This window comes from Epinephelus moara, chromosome 24 (assembly GCF_006386435.1).
Source record: "Epinephelus moara isolate mb chromosome 24, YSFRI_EMoa_1.0, whole genome shotgun sequence".
Taxonomy (NCBI): domain Eukaryota; kingdom Metazoa; phylum Chordata; class Actinopteri; order Perciformes; family Serranidae; genus Epinephelus; species Epinephelus moara.
In genome coordinates this window covers 32091255-32105757 of record NC_065529.1, presented here as the reverse complement: position 1 = coordinate 32105757, position 14503 = coordinate 32091255, and the positions used below count along the sequence as shown (strand labels likewise).

General features: G+C 41.8%; 2 protein-coding genes across 3 annotated transcripts in view; one reads left to right on the top strand and one right to left on the bottom strand.

The window, feature by feature from the left end:
- The window catches only part of atg7 (ATG7 autophagy related 7 homolog (S. cerevisiae)), a 121082-nt gene that overhangs the window by 9092 nt on the left and 97487 nt on the right, over positions 1-14503 (top strand). Inside the window, exons 8-11 of the mRNA XM_050039375.1 lie at positions 1938-2026; positions 7837-7958; positions 10234-10324; positions 10887-11031. Of these exons, the coding sequence (XP_049895332.1) occupies positions 1938-2026; positions 7837-7958; positions 10234-10324; positions 10887-11031 (447 nt within the window). The remainder of the gene's footprint in view (positions 1-1937; positions 2027-7836; positions 7959-10233; positions 10325-10886; positions 11032-14503) is intronic.
- Positions 1-14503, bottom strand: part of LOC126386795 (putative nuclease HARBI1) — a 133732-nt gene that overhangs the window by 67781 nt on the left and 51448 nt on the right. The gene's annotated exons all lie outside the window — the stretch shown is intronic.

Here is a 14503-nt window from a genome sequence, read left to right as displayed (position 1 = left end):
TCCTATCAAGCTCAACTCTCCCGGGTGTACGGAGCCCGGAGGTACGGAAGAAGGCTTCACAGAACAGGTTCAGGCAAGGCTCGCGATGGTGCATGCTCGGACACACTCGGGCACGGCACCTGCGCTCTCTCATTGGCTGGGGAAATCTCCGCCCAGAAGCGGTCCGAGCTCACAAAAACATCTAAATACAGTTAAAGGGCAGGAGCTCTGCAAACAGAGTCACCACCACACATGAGTAGAAGCCCATAGGTGATGATTAAGCAGGATTTCATTTGTATATGTCTATATTTTGTTTTGTTTGAAAATCCTCCAGATCCTACCTTTAATATGTACACCACCTTAAAAATGGAGCATACATTGCACTTGAAGAAAAACAAAGTCTTCTTCACAACTTAAAGCACTTAAAGAAAACCTTTGACCTCCAGGACTGACACACTGCAGTGGAGCAGTCACCGCACGGTTACCTGTCACAAATCTTTATCCCCTTGAATCATTGTTCGCCCTCGCTGCTGTGGGACGCCATTTTCTGCTTCCATCATGAAGTCAGTCTCATCGTTGAGTGTAGTGTAGTTGCTAGCATGTAGCATCTAATCTGACATGCAGCCAACTGCACTTAACTGGAAATTAGGGCTGGGCAATATGGCAAAAAATATTATCACGATAATTTTCTTGATATTGATAGATATTGGTATTTATCACGATATGTAATTTGATAATGAGTTTGAAAAGTATCCTGATAATGTGTGACACCTGAAGAAATCAAATGATTTTCCAGCTTCTCACGGCACTCGTCGTAAAGCTGGGGCAGTTTGAGAAAAATATTTCCAGCCTGGGGGCTCGTACCTGCAGTCTAGCACCTAAAGTAATTTCTTGAATCCGTCTTCCTCCAAGGTGCTCACAGGCATCTTGTCTTTGGCTGGAAAGTATGACACTGCATCTGTTTTAACTTTACTCCTTTTCGGTCACTTTCATACGGGATTACGGCGGCAAAAAAGGACACTGTTGATCGCTGTTTTGGTGCGGCTCCGCTAGCACTGCCCACAGCAGCAGAAGTGTTAGGCCATAGAACACTTGTTGGTGGACTCACTTCAGTTTTGGCCCAGATTTTCACGCTCTCAGTGTAGTCGCTGGGATGCCACCTTTTCAGGTGATGGAAAAGGTTTGTTGTGACAACCGACGACATATTTAGCAGACCGTCCTTGTCCGTGCTTCGTCACCTTTCCAGAAGCCAAACCACTTCAAAATTATTGACGTTGTGTAACCTTTTTTATCCACTATTTCGTCCATTTTTGAGGTCCATTTTTCCCCTCTTTTCGTTATGTCCACGCTACTTTCATTTCCTCTTCACCTCAGCACAGACTTTGCAGTGAAAATGGGCGTGTACAATGACGCGCATCCCCAACACTGCAGACTGACTGACAGCTGTCTCTTAACATCTGCTGCATGACACACTGTTTTGATCTGTAGGTCTCTCCATATCAAGTGAAAATGACTTAAGTTTATCATTTTGTCATCGACATACATTTTATTGCGATCCCGTTTCGAGATTGTTTTATCGTCCAACCCACAAAGTTTTTGTCTGGAGGGTATTTCTGAGTCTGATTTTGTACATAGACGAAAACACAGAGGAATCTGTGAAATTTGCGTTTTCATTCTGTAAAATAACTCCACAATGTTTGATTAAAAAACTGACCACGTGTTGTTTTGCACAAAAAGAGATGAAGTCACTTAGCCGCTCTAGTTGAGTTATTATGGAATTAATAAAATGGAATTAATAAAATAATATCTAAAACTATAAGGTATATTTAGAATAAACTAGTACTGATAAAAATAAACCGTACTTTTTGTGGCTCATCCCCACCATCAGATTAGACTCATTCTCACACACACAGACTCACGCTTTGGTAATGTAAACACACCTTGTTTGGCTTTTCTAGGTTACTGTGGGCGTCTATGATCCGTGTACTCTGTCTCAACATCCGGGCTGGCCTCTGAGAAATCTGCTGGTCCTCTTAGCTGCCCGATGGTAAGCCTGACTTCTGTGTGTGTGTGTGTGTGTGTGTGTGTGTTGGAAGAAGATGAGGAAGTTCTTTAGGGGACTCAGTGTGTTTCAAAACACATGTTGTGTTCGTGAATTTCACTCTGAATGTTTTTCAGCTCACTTTATTCAGGCACAGAGCCACAAAGTGAAAGACGGGAAATCTTTGCTTAACTTATTTCCTGACTCATTTCCTGACTCCGAAGTGTGGGGAGCAGGTCACAAACATCGGTGTGATGAAACATGCTGATATGAACTCCCACAGTTAACGGCGTTGCCTGGATAGTTTTGCATCACTATAAACAATCGAAAATAAAAGCTTCTGTGTCACACTGACTGAAAAAGACGTGTTTGGCTGTTGCTCAGCCTCACAGCGGTGTTGTAAGAGTTCAGTGAGGATGAGATAAACCTGATGAATTACACTTGTTCCTAGTTGGCAGCGCGAGCTTGCAGAACACGACTGCTGCTGTTAAGACTGCGCTACTTGTCTACAAAGCTGTTAAGTTTTCCTGATAAACAAGTTCCATTTTTGTCATTATCTCACATGTTGCTCACGTCATTGTCCTCAAATAAATCAGACTTTCCACACATTCTGTGATTTAGTCATCCTTGTCTGTAGCTTCCAAGACTTTTTTATCCACGTAAAGAGCTCCAATATTATCATTATTACGTCAGTTATCAGGGCACTCTATTCCTGATTGTTGCAGCCCTTCCAAATAAATACATATTTCGTGTGAAATAGACCACACAGTTGCTCAGTCTAATGCCTACCAAACACCGGAAGACTTTCAGAAGGCTTTTAAAGGACTAAAGTCTGACACCCTCTCACATATAAACACAATGTTTATGACACGTCTCTCTGTATGTAGGGTGTCAGACTACAGTCTTTTCAAAGACAGGCCTGCAGCAATTTTTGTCCACTTTTTTCCTCCTCCTCTCTATCATGATATAAATACAAGGACAAAGAGGCACTATTGTCCTCTCCAAATCTCCACCAGTTCCCCCTCCTTTTCTACAACCCAAGAGAGAGACTTTCAATCCCCTGCTTCACACCATGTCTACCTGGTTTGCTGCCTCCCGGCTGGTGGTGGAGAGAGAGATGATGATATCGAACATGTTTGAATTTATTGGAATGCTTAGAGGAGAAAAAGACATTTAAGAGCTATGAAGATCACTGGAACACGCCACAACTCTAGCATACTCTCATGATTTTACTCTGACATTGGCGCTGTCTTTGCTACAGTGACCGTAACCATTCACATGTGCTCACACACCAGTGGAACAACCATCGGGAGTAATTTGGAGTTAAGTGCCTTTTCCAAGGATACTTGGACACACCAATCTTCTGATAAGTAGATGACCTGCTGTGCCTGAGCCACCGCCACCCCGGAGTAAGGCAGCATAAGTCAACTACAAGGCTGGTTTATGAACCCATGCCAGACCATGTATGACACATACAGCACACAGCAGCTGCTGTCCGAACACCATAGGCTATCTTGTGTAAACACACACATATGGCATGTGGTATCAATGAATGGCGAGGCAGTGCATTTTGGGCTTCTGGAAAATCCTGAAATTTATGAGCTACGTATTTAGCCGGACACTGAATACTCTATTTCTCATCTTTTCAGTGATTATATTTCATGATACTTGAGGCAGCCTTTGATGTCATGAACTTGAAAGTTTTTTTGTGGTTTAAAAAGCAGTAACAAACTCTGTTCTGCCATTCAAAGGCTGACGGAGGTATCTGGCAGCAGGGAAATGGGAGGAAGTTATGTGAAACTCCTGTATTAAAAGTTAGTAAGTGAAGAACACACATGAGACGTCTGGTTTTGTGAATAAGAAAAAAATGTCACAGCATTACAATGTTACAGCTCATAAATGCTGTGTTTACTGATCGGATGTCTCATTGGAGGCAGGAATGAAGGTGGTATGTGGAGGCTTGTGTGTGTGTGTTTTGCAGAGCGATATATTTTTCTGAAGTATTTACAAAGGAAATATTTCAGCATACCAGCGGATAACTGGTGCAAGTCTTTGGATTGTTTAGTAATAAATCTAAGAATCAAGGTCGGGAGAATATTCAAATATTTACACAGAGGTTAGAAACAAGTGACGTACTCTGCAGGTGTCACTCAGACATTTTAATCCTGTGTCAGCTTTTGACTTTCAATCAAAGGTTTATCTCATGCAATGTTTTCATAAGCACACACTGCAGCTTTGCAGTATGGTCAAATAGCAATCTGAGATTATGTGGGAAACATCTTATAAGGCTGATACAATATTAGGAAAGTATAAATGAAATGATAGTGTTAGCCAATGATGGAAGCACTTTGCTATCTACAGTACCTAAAATAGTTTTCTGTTTATAACAAATTTAGCTCCCCACTTACAGATGATTTATACTTCATGTTAAACACGGCCATGCTTAAAGAGCGTATTCCCCTCCACATCTCATTATTTCAGTCCGTTCCTTATCTTGTTGCAAACCAGATCAGTGGATGTGACCTTGAAATACACAATCAAAAAGTCCCTACTTCAGCTACTGTGTCCAGTCTTACCATGCCAGAGTTTTCCCATGTTTTGCTGTTTATCACGAATCACTAATGCTTTATAAAATCCCCAGCCATTTCAACTGCAGGCTACAGAGCTTCATACTTATCATGCATGTGTTTTCCCACACTCCAGTTTTATTTTGATCGCTTTTATTAGTCAACCACAATACTCAAAAGAAGAGGATTTATGTGCTTTAGAGTGATGAAACACTGTTAAACAACGACACACCAGGGACAAATAGATAAAAGTGGAGTACCATCTAAACTAAACAAATCGGACCTGAGATTATTCTTTAAAAAATGGATGGAAATGCAGGAGCAAACCTCAAACATCAGCAGGAAGGCTGTTCTATACTATGGCAACATGAACACTGAATGCTTTGTTGCCAGATATTCAAATGATTGGTTGTTCGGCAAAGTCAAAGTTGAGTGGTAATAAAGTTTGGAGTGCAGATTGATTTACTACAGAACAGTAATATGATTTTGACGAAATAGCATAAGACATGATGATAACTGTGATGGATTACTACTCTTAAACAAGAGTAAACAACTATTAATCTCTTAAAATTTATCTTGCCTGGATATGACAGAAAACATTGTTACATCACATCATCGTGTTGCATCACCAGCTGAGAATGTCACTACATTTTTGGTGCTCCATGTTTCACTGCTACAAAGCTCAGCTCAGTTTGGAAACAGCTCAGTTTGGAAGTGGTGTATCCACCTCTAAATTCAGGTCCACAATCAGTCATTTTGAGTCCCACTTTTCCCTAGAGAGCGTAGTTTTTCCTGGCTTAGATTTTTATTGCATAATTATTTTTCATATAAACAAGGAACTCCCATCGGTGCCATTTTAGCAACAGCGTCCTGTGATACCGGTGGCTTATCAGCAGCAAATACCTTAAGACAGTTTAGCCCTAACGCTCTGTAGTCAGAGGCAGTTTTTATCCAATACAAACCTCATCAATCTTGTGCTCGACCACACTTTCTTGCAGTGTTAAACATAAACTGTTGATACTGGCCGAGATGGGTCGAGATAGAATTACAATGTAGCCGCAGTGTCTCGCTTATTCAGTTGTTTCACTTGAGTTTGATTGTGTAATGTGACTGTGGTTATTTAGTACCATATTAGGGGAAATGTGTTGGTATTTGGATACATGGTGATCATATTGTTGTGAGTGCTCATTTATCTGTGTGTGTTGTGTCTTGTATCAGAGAAAGAGAGAGCATACTCCATGTTAAAGGACTGTTGTGTGGTAGGGCACTCACAACTGCAGCTTTCTAATATTTATAGACAACTCCCAAAAGGTAGTCGACTCGTCAGTTAATCGCAGTCATATATCTTTACAATAACAATGATCAGTCCTCATCAAAGCAATCTCAAATACAACCAGTAAGGGTTAACTGAGGTAGCTGCGACCCAGAGTCCTCAATTGGCTTTGGGAGACTGTTTACAAATGAGCTGTGATCTGATTGGACTTAACCCCCGACAGGCTTGTCTGAACTTGAGATACTGTTTGACTCCAGTAACAACATGACTGCTTTCTTGCAGGACTACGGGAGTCTTTCCTTCTCTAAATACCCTAAATTCTTTTATCTAATTTAGCATAACATAGAAAATGGTTGTTCAAACAAATCTGTGTTCAACAACAACTAAAGGTGTGTCCACCTTCAGTCGTTGGGAGGCATCTCAACTCACAACCATGACAACAACAACTACCCACAGCACCCCGGGCTGCATATCTGTGGTAGATGATGATAGTCAAATAGTCGACTTTTGCCGGGATGTTGTTACACACTGATTTAGAGATAACTCTTTCGCAATCCGAGTCTGGGGAACATGGCATCACGTGACAAATGTAATTCCACCGTTTGGCCACTATGAAAATTGGCTTCAGTGGGCACTTCCTGGAAACCTGTGTAAAACGTCAAGTATGGAGGATTTATTGCCATCCTGCTGTTAGGTTGCAGATTGAATACCACCTCCTTCACCCCTCCCTCTCCAAGTGTGTAGTACCCTGGAAATCCAGAGTTCCCGCGAGAGCACAATTTCAATTTGCTCAGTGAGTCACTCTGGCAATCAGTAATGATGCTCATTACCCATGCCGTTGGAGCCGAGCTGCACCAATCACATTGGTGTATCTGATATAGGCGGGCCAGAGGCGAGCTAAACAGATGATGATATCGCTGCAACGACAAAGTCCGGAATCAGTCAGTAAACATTGCAAGATGACCACGGATGAACACCAGTTGTTTGAAACGGCTTTGACCGCTACAATGAACGAGTTAGACTTGGTTTTTCTCTAAAAGAGGAATAGAAGACGGCGCTCGAATCTTTCCTTTGCAAGAAGGACATTTTTGCTGTTTTGCTGACCGGATACGGCAAGAGTCTAATCTACCAGTTAGCTCCGCTGGTAGTGCTGTGGATACGTCACCCCGTGTATTGTTCTGATTGGTCGTAGTGTTATCCAATTGTGTGCAGTGATATTTTCAAATGCATGCTTGGTGCCGCCCCTCGAGTTGGGCCAGTTGCATTCCTCATAGCCAGACCCTAAATCTTTCTAGATTTGGGTTTGGATTTCCAGGCTAAGTGTGAGTAGAAACTATGGTAACCTTCAGGTAACATAGAAGCATGAGAAACCCTCTCTATAGCCTGTGTTTGGCTTGTCCCTTCTGTACTACTGTAGAAATATAGTGGTGCAAGATAGTGGGCTCTGTGGAGGAAGCTCTGCAGCAATATACCGTGAAGCTGCACACTGTGGAATGAAAATTGATGGTTATCATACCATCTACATTTGCTTATTTATGGTACTGACAAAAATGCAAGCTAAACAGAGAATCTCACCTGTGGGTGCGCAGTATTTGTTCCACAAAAAAAAAAACCCCAACAACTTCTGTTTTCTTTTTAAGGGTCATTGTAACTAAAAATGATGGTAATAACTGTGTAATACCATATATGGTATGAGACAGTTTTCGTGCTGTGACAATCTCCGACCATTGCAACCCTACTGTGTAGATACAAACGGCTCATTCTAGGTCAACGAAAACATAACGATTCTTAGTTTCAGGTAATTATACACCAGAGAAAACATAGTTATGAATAATGTAGTCCATTCCTTCCCCTGAACTTTTTATCCTCTGATCTGTAATCTGTGCATGATCATTGTTTGACTTTTGCATCTCCTTTGTGTGTGTGTGTGTGTGTGTGTGTGTTTGTTTGTTTGTATATGTGTGTGTGTGTTTCAGGGGCTCTAAGCTGGACATGGTGGAAGTGCTGTGTTTCAGGGACAGAACTCTGCAGGGAAGCCGCTCCATTCAGCACAGTGTCATCTTCCAGATTAAACTACCTGAGCTTCCCCTCAACTCAGGTAATTTCCATTCCTTTATGTGTGTGTGTGTGTGTGTGTTCCTGTGTATGTCGTATCTGTGCACGTAACAGTATGTAACATGCCTGTGTGTGCGCTGGTATGTTCATCTGAATGTGAATGTATTTAACTGATATGAACCCTCAGTCCTTGCTACTTCCACTGAGACTTTGTGCTTCCTTTTCAAGCCACGCTAATCTCACACAGCTTCTCCATTATTCTTTTATCTGTGGAATAAGGGATGAAAGTAATTTAAATGTTAATAGCAGGATGGGAAAAAGGTGTGAAGGTTTTTGTCGGTTCAGACGAGGTGTCTTTGTTTACCTCACTCTACCTCTTCAGCACATCATGGCTTTTAATTAACTCACAGTTGATGTATTCATGCAACAAAAATTGATTCAGCTGTTGTGTTTGCTTTTGCATGGACAAATTTGGTATTGTTTTGAAAGGGATTAATCAATGCACCCTGTGGACACACCAGGCTCAGTTCTTGCCACAACTAAAAAGTGTTTTCTCCTCAGAAAGGGGAAATAAACATTGTAATTAACATTCACATTATCAGTCAAGAGTCAGTATTAAACTCAATTGAGCCCACACAGTCTATTTAAAATGCCCACTTCCAACCAATTTTCACAGTTTTTTTTGTGTTACACAGCAACAAATGCTGAATGGTGAAAAATTAACAGTGGGAAGTAACTGTGTCAAATGAAGCATCAAAGTGTGTGAGAGAGACTGCCAAGTAGAAAAGCAAATGTCAGAGTTGAGTGGTGTTGATTTGAGCAAATAAACTTATAGTTTGAGTTCACGATAATGTTCACAACAATCTGGAACACATCAGATACTGCTACAATAATGTAAGGCAGTTTGTCTAATCTACATTTAAAAGAATCAGTTAATTTATTATTAATAACAATAATAATAAACTTTATTTCTATGGCACAATTTAAAACCAGAGTTAGAGGGTGTTTTACAAATTACCATACAAGATAGGTGCAAAGACAGTTAACCATAGAGAAGTAAAACATAAAATTTAAAAGAAGATCATACACAGAGAAGGGATTTTAAAAACTACTGAAACATAAAGAGATAAAACAAAATGTAAAAGAACAAAGCAACAGGAGCAGCTGTGGCTCAGGAGGTAGAGAAGGTCATCCACTAATTGGAGGATCAGTGGTTCAGTCCTCGGCTCCTCTAGCCGCATGTCGAAGTATCCCTGAGCAAGATGCTGAACCCCAAATTGCTCCTGATGGCTGTTACACCGGTGTGTGAGTGTGTTAAAGAAAAAAATACTGAGTAGCAGGTGGCACCTTGTACGGTAGCCTCAGGCACCAGTGTGTGAACGTGTGTGTGAATAGGTGAATGTGACTTGGAGTGTAAAAAGCACTTTGAGTGGTTGGAAGGCAGTCCTACCAAAAAAATAAATAAAAAAAATATATATTTATACACAAGATGCCAGTCTGTACAGTTGGCTTTTAAGGGCATGACATCTATATATATCTATATTTTTTTTAAAGATTATTTTTTTGGGCTTTTTGCCTTGAATGTACAGGACAGCGTGAAATGGGGAGACAGAGAGAGTGGGGAGACGACATGCAGCAAAGGGTTGCAAGCCAGAGTCGAACCCGTGACCGCTGCAGCGAGGCATCGCCTCTATACATGGGGCGCCGGCACAATCCGCTAAGCTACCGACGCCCCGCATGACATGTATTCTATAGGACGCTGGGTGGAATGGCTAATTCATGTGAACAAATGATCAAACATATATCAATAAAAATGTTAACTGGTCTCCACACTTAATATTTAAAGTGAAAAAAAGAGATAGTGGGCAGTGGGCCTTTTCCTTATTTGTCATGGCACCAGTTATAATATGTTTAAATAACGTTTAAAAAATATGTTTATCTCATCTCTTTTCACAGAGGCTATTTCTTCTTGAGAGAGTATTTGCAATGAAAAATGTTGAGGTCTGTGTATAATGCAGAATAACTCAGACATTGTCCCTGAAGAGACACGTTGCTGTCTCATTTTCTGAATGTGTTTTCACTGCTGTGAAAATCCATTTACTTCCATTGTGTTGGGAAATGTCAGAGATGCCACAGCTGGCTTTGTCAGAACTTGAGTAAGTACACCCAAAGTGTCTGCATGGCCAGATACCACTACAGTGGTGAGTGGGGGAAACTGTGAAACACTTCAACAGTTTTAATGTTTTATTGTTTTCTCACTTTGTAGTAGAGACATTTTGTGCTTATTTTACATTGATAGTCTGTTTTTTCCCCCACAGCATGTCCTAAGAGTGTAGGCTGGGAGAAGAACCCAAAGGGGGCCATGGGACCCAGGATGGTCAACCTCAGTGAATGCATGGACCCTAAAAGGTAATAAACAAAATACAGATGTGTTCAGGTGTAACTGAACTTTATCCACCAACAATTAAAGAAAATAAAAAGGGTATTATTAAGCAATTTTAGCTAAACAATTTGTTTTGACAAAGAAGCTAATTAACAGAAAAGTTTTTACTTTGGTGCTTCATGTTATGGGCTGTTATGGGTTTGTTTTTGTGGACAGATGAAGTAAAACTTCTTTGTTACTAGGGATGAGCGAGTACACCATTATCTGTGCTCAGAATGTGCGAAGTTTATGCCAGAAGTGGGTGGAGTTTAAATTGAAAGTGGGTCGGGCCCAATCAGAAGTTGTTATTTTATGCCTGAAATTTACATGGATTAATCAGAAGTTGTAATATCTATTACCTATGAGAGCAGTATTTACAGAACAGCCTTAGAATTGAGCTTCAGATCATTTTTTATCACAGGAGTAAGAGGTTAAACACAGCTACCAACATGAAGATTTGAGTACAGATATTCGGCTCAATCCTATTTGTTACCCTGAGCACCTTGTGAACACAGAGGGTCTTCAGTTGTCTCCATTGACTGTCTGCAGGCTTGCAGAGTCATCAGTGGACCTGAACCTGAAGCTAATGAGATGGAGACTGGTTCCTTCCCTGGACCTGGACAAGGTGGTCACCACAAAGTGTCTTCTGCTGGGAGCTGGAACTCTGGGCTGCAATGTAGCCAGGACCCTCATGGTAAGGGTGGAAGGGTGAATGGATGGAAAGACAGACTATATTCAGGTTAAAAGTATCCAGGAATCTGACACTTTGGTCTTATGGCTTTGCAAACTGTGTAAATTATTAGGGATGCACCGAATATTCGGTAACCGAATATATTCGGCCGAATATTGCAAAAAAACACACATTCGGTATTCGATGGAATAAGCAAGGCCGAATAATAGCAGTGTGTTTTGATGACGCAATCAAACAGCGTGAGTAAAATGTCGGCAGTTGCGGCTAAAAATAGTTTTGTGCAAGTAAAAGAAATCATTTAGCACGCTGTGCGAGTACAGGTTTCAACCAGCAGCAGAAACGAAAGGCGAATCCTGCCGGTTGTGGGCTGAACGGGGGTCACAGACAGGAATGTATTCCTGTCAAATACGGCGGCCATAGTTCTCCTTGGCGCAAGATAACGGCTTACCGGCGACTGAGAAGCCCGGCTCCAGGTCTTTTAATGTCCTCTTTTTGGTGTCATGACTGCCCAGAAGTACCTGAACAGCCGAGCCATGGCGGCACACAGGTATGTAGCGTAACAGAGGAGAAACGAGCCGTTCACATTTCTCTTTGTGGCAGGTAACGGTCCACAAACCTCACCGCACTTTAGGGACTGTTCATTACTTATGAAGGGACTGTCAGGGGAGGAGGGTGGCTGGTTGATTTTTATTTTATTTCTTTATTTTATTTTGATCCCCCCTATGTTAATCACTTATTGATGCTGTTTTTGAAGTATGAGTAAGTCAATAAGTAATTTATTCCATTGAAATATCATTGATGTATTATAGAAAAGTGATTTATCTTTTTATAAATGACAAAAGGCACATCTGCCTCATTTTTGCTGTGGTATCGTGATACTACTCAGAACTGTGATACTTTCACTGGTATTGTACCGTGGCTCCCATGTTTGGTACCGTGACAACACTAATCTGGAGGGGGTTCATCTGCAAAAAATAATTAAAAACTAAACAACGGCGTTCGGTACTCGGTATTCGGCCAAGTGTTTTATTCTATTCGACTTCGGCTTCAGCCACAAATTTTCATTTCGGTGCATCCCTAGTTTAAAGCCCAACTTGCAGGTCGGAGACCATGGTGAATAAATGTGTAGGAAAATGATGTAGAAACTCGATTAAAACAAAAAACAAAAACATATACACACTACAGTGACTTTTGGGGTCGTTTTTGTGAGAGAATTTTGCTTCCGCATCTAAAAACCCACTAATCGGAAGTGACGTAGCATACGGGAGTCCAGCCGAGTTCGATTGAGTGTAACATTAATAAACATGGATCCCAGTACTAGTTTTGAGACTTAAGAGGTTGAAAATGTACATTCATATGCATATGACGGCCCACAGGCTTATAATTATGAGCCTGCTAGGCGTCCAAGAGACCAGGAACAGATCAGGGTTAGGAGAAATAACGGCCACAGGAGAGAAATAGAGCTGTGGTGCGAGGAGAACCAGTGGAGAACTGGGCAGGTGTCTTGGTGAGCAACCAGCGTTAGCTAACGACAGCTAACAATGTCTAACGCTGTGTTCACTTCACAACATTAAGTTTGCCATCACGTATTAGGTTATAACAAAGTTATACCAATAGTTCTGCCAGTATTAGATAACTAATGCTACTTACCCATAACAGAAACTAATGCGCAAATATCAGCTTGTATCAGACGTATCTTGCGATGCGTGTTATAACTCCGCATTACGGTGTATTGACGTCTGCAGGGGAGAGAGGGGAAGAGAGAGACATTCGAAGATTTCCTGATAATGTTTTGTATGATAGGTGCTTGTGTGGGAACTGCCAGCCCATGTCCTCAGCTGTGGAGAGTATGTGCATGCCTCACACTGCCCATCAACCCTCACGCCGCCTGCTCCCGTCTCAAACACGGAGGCCTCCCTCTCCGCGGAGTCCGCCTGCCCTCGCACATACCCTCGGCTCGCGGCCCCGCACATACCCCCGAGGCTCGGGTCTCCGTGCGGGGCCGCGGGGCTCGGGTTCGGGCCTCCCGAGCCTCAGGGGTATGTGCGAGGGCGGGCGGGCTCCGCTGGGAACATAATCCTCCTGTCCAAAGTGAGCGCTGCACAGGACTGCGTTTTTGGTCACAGATGGAGCCGTGAAAAAGCACCTCTTCACCTGCACAAAATGCACCCAGGCACGAAAACTCCACTCCTTTTTCTGTCCGGAAAACAGTGGACTCGATGTCCTGACAGACTCAAGTTTGTGCAACCTGCACAAACACAATAATTCAGCATAATCACAAATGGTAAAATGCACTGTTAACAACCGAAAAAATAATCACTCACAAGTTTACTACCATTCAGACTCACTACCACCTACTACTGCGCATTGGACAGAGGCAGGGTCAAGGACGCAGAGTCCCTCTCATGACGTAGTATCAGGCGATGTTGAAAAAAAAAAGCCTTTTTAGAAGAGGAGCTAAAAAGAGCCACTTTTTCCTCTGAATTTGTGCCCTTATGTCATGTAAACGGTAATTTTCAGACAAGGTTATGTATATATTTTTAAAAAAATGTAACCTGCAAGTTGCACTTTAAGTGGGAGCTCAACTGTACTCCCTAAGAGACAGCATTCACAGATATAGATCAGTAAACTTTTGGTGTCAGACATCTGCCATAAATAAACACAGATCACCATCGACATTGACATTACGCCTGGAGGGCAGGTTTAGACAACTAATAAACCTCTGTAAATCAAGAGTTTTGGTGCAGATTACAAAAAGTTCCAACAGACAGAATGTGACAAAAATAGCCTGCATGGGAAAGGAGACAAAGGCTAAAAATTCATCTTGGGAAATGGTCCAACCTGTCACTTTAATTGACTCCACTATCAAAAATATAAGTGGTAAGACGAAAAAATGTTTTGCTTTCTGCAGTCTGTGACATTAGGGCTGCAACTAATAATTATTTTCATTGTCGTTTAATCTGTCAACTATTTTCTCAATAAAATGATTAATTGTTTGGTTCATAAAATGTCAGAAAATGGTGAAAAATGTTGGTGAATATTTACCAAAGCTCAAGGTGACACCCTCAAATGTCTTTTCTCCACAAAGATATTCAGTTTACAGTCATAGATGAGTAAAGAAAATATTCACATGTAAAAAGCCATGATCAGAGAATTGTGACTTTTTTTAAACATATGATACGATACAATACGATACGATACGTTATTATACAGCACAATACGATATGATGCAGTATGATACGATACGATATGATAGGATACGATATAATTTATTGTCCCCGTAGGGAAATTCGTCTTGGACTCAGGAGCTGCACAAGTATCGCAGCCTTACGCCAGGGCCACACCGCCCGCGGAAGCGCCGCGAATAGCCTCGAAGCGCCGAGAAGAGAAGGCAGTTTCCTTTCGGCGCCCATGTTAACCGACTGTGTCGTCCACACTGCCCGCGCCGCGCCGGGAAGCTCCCCGGCAGGCTCAC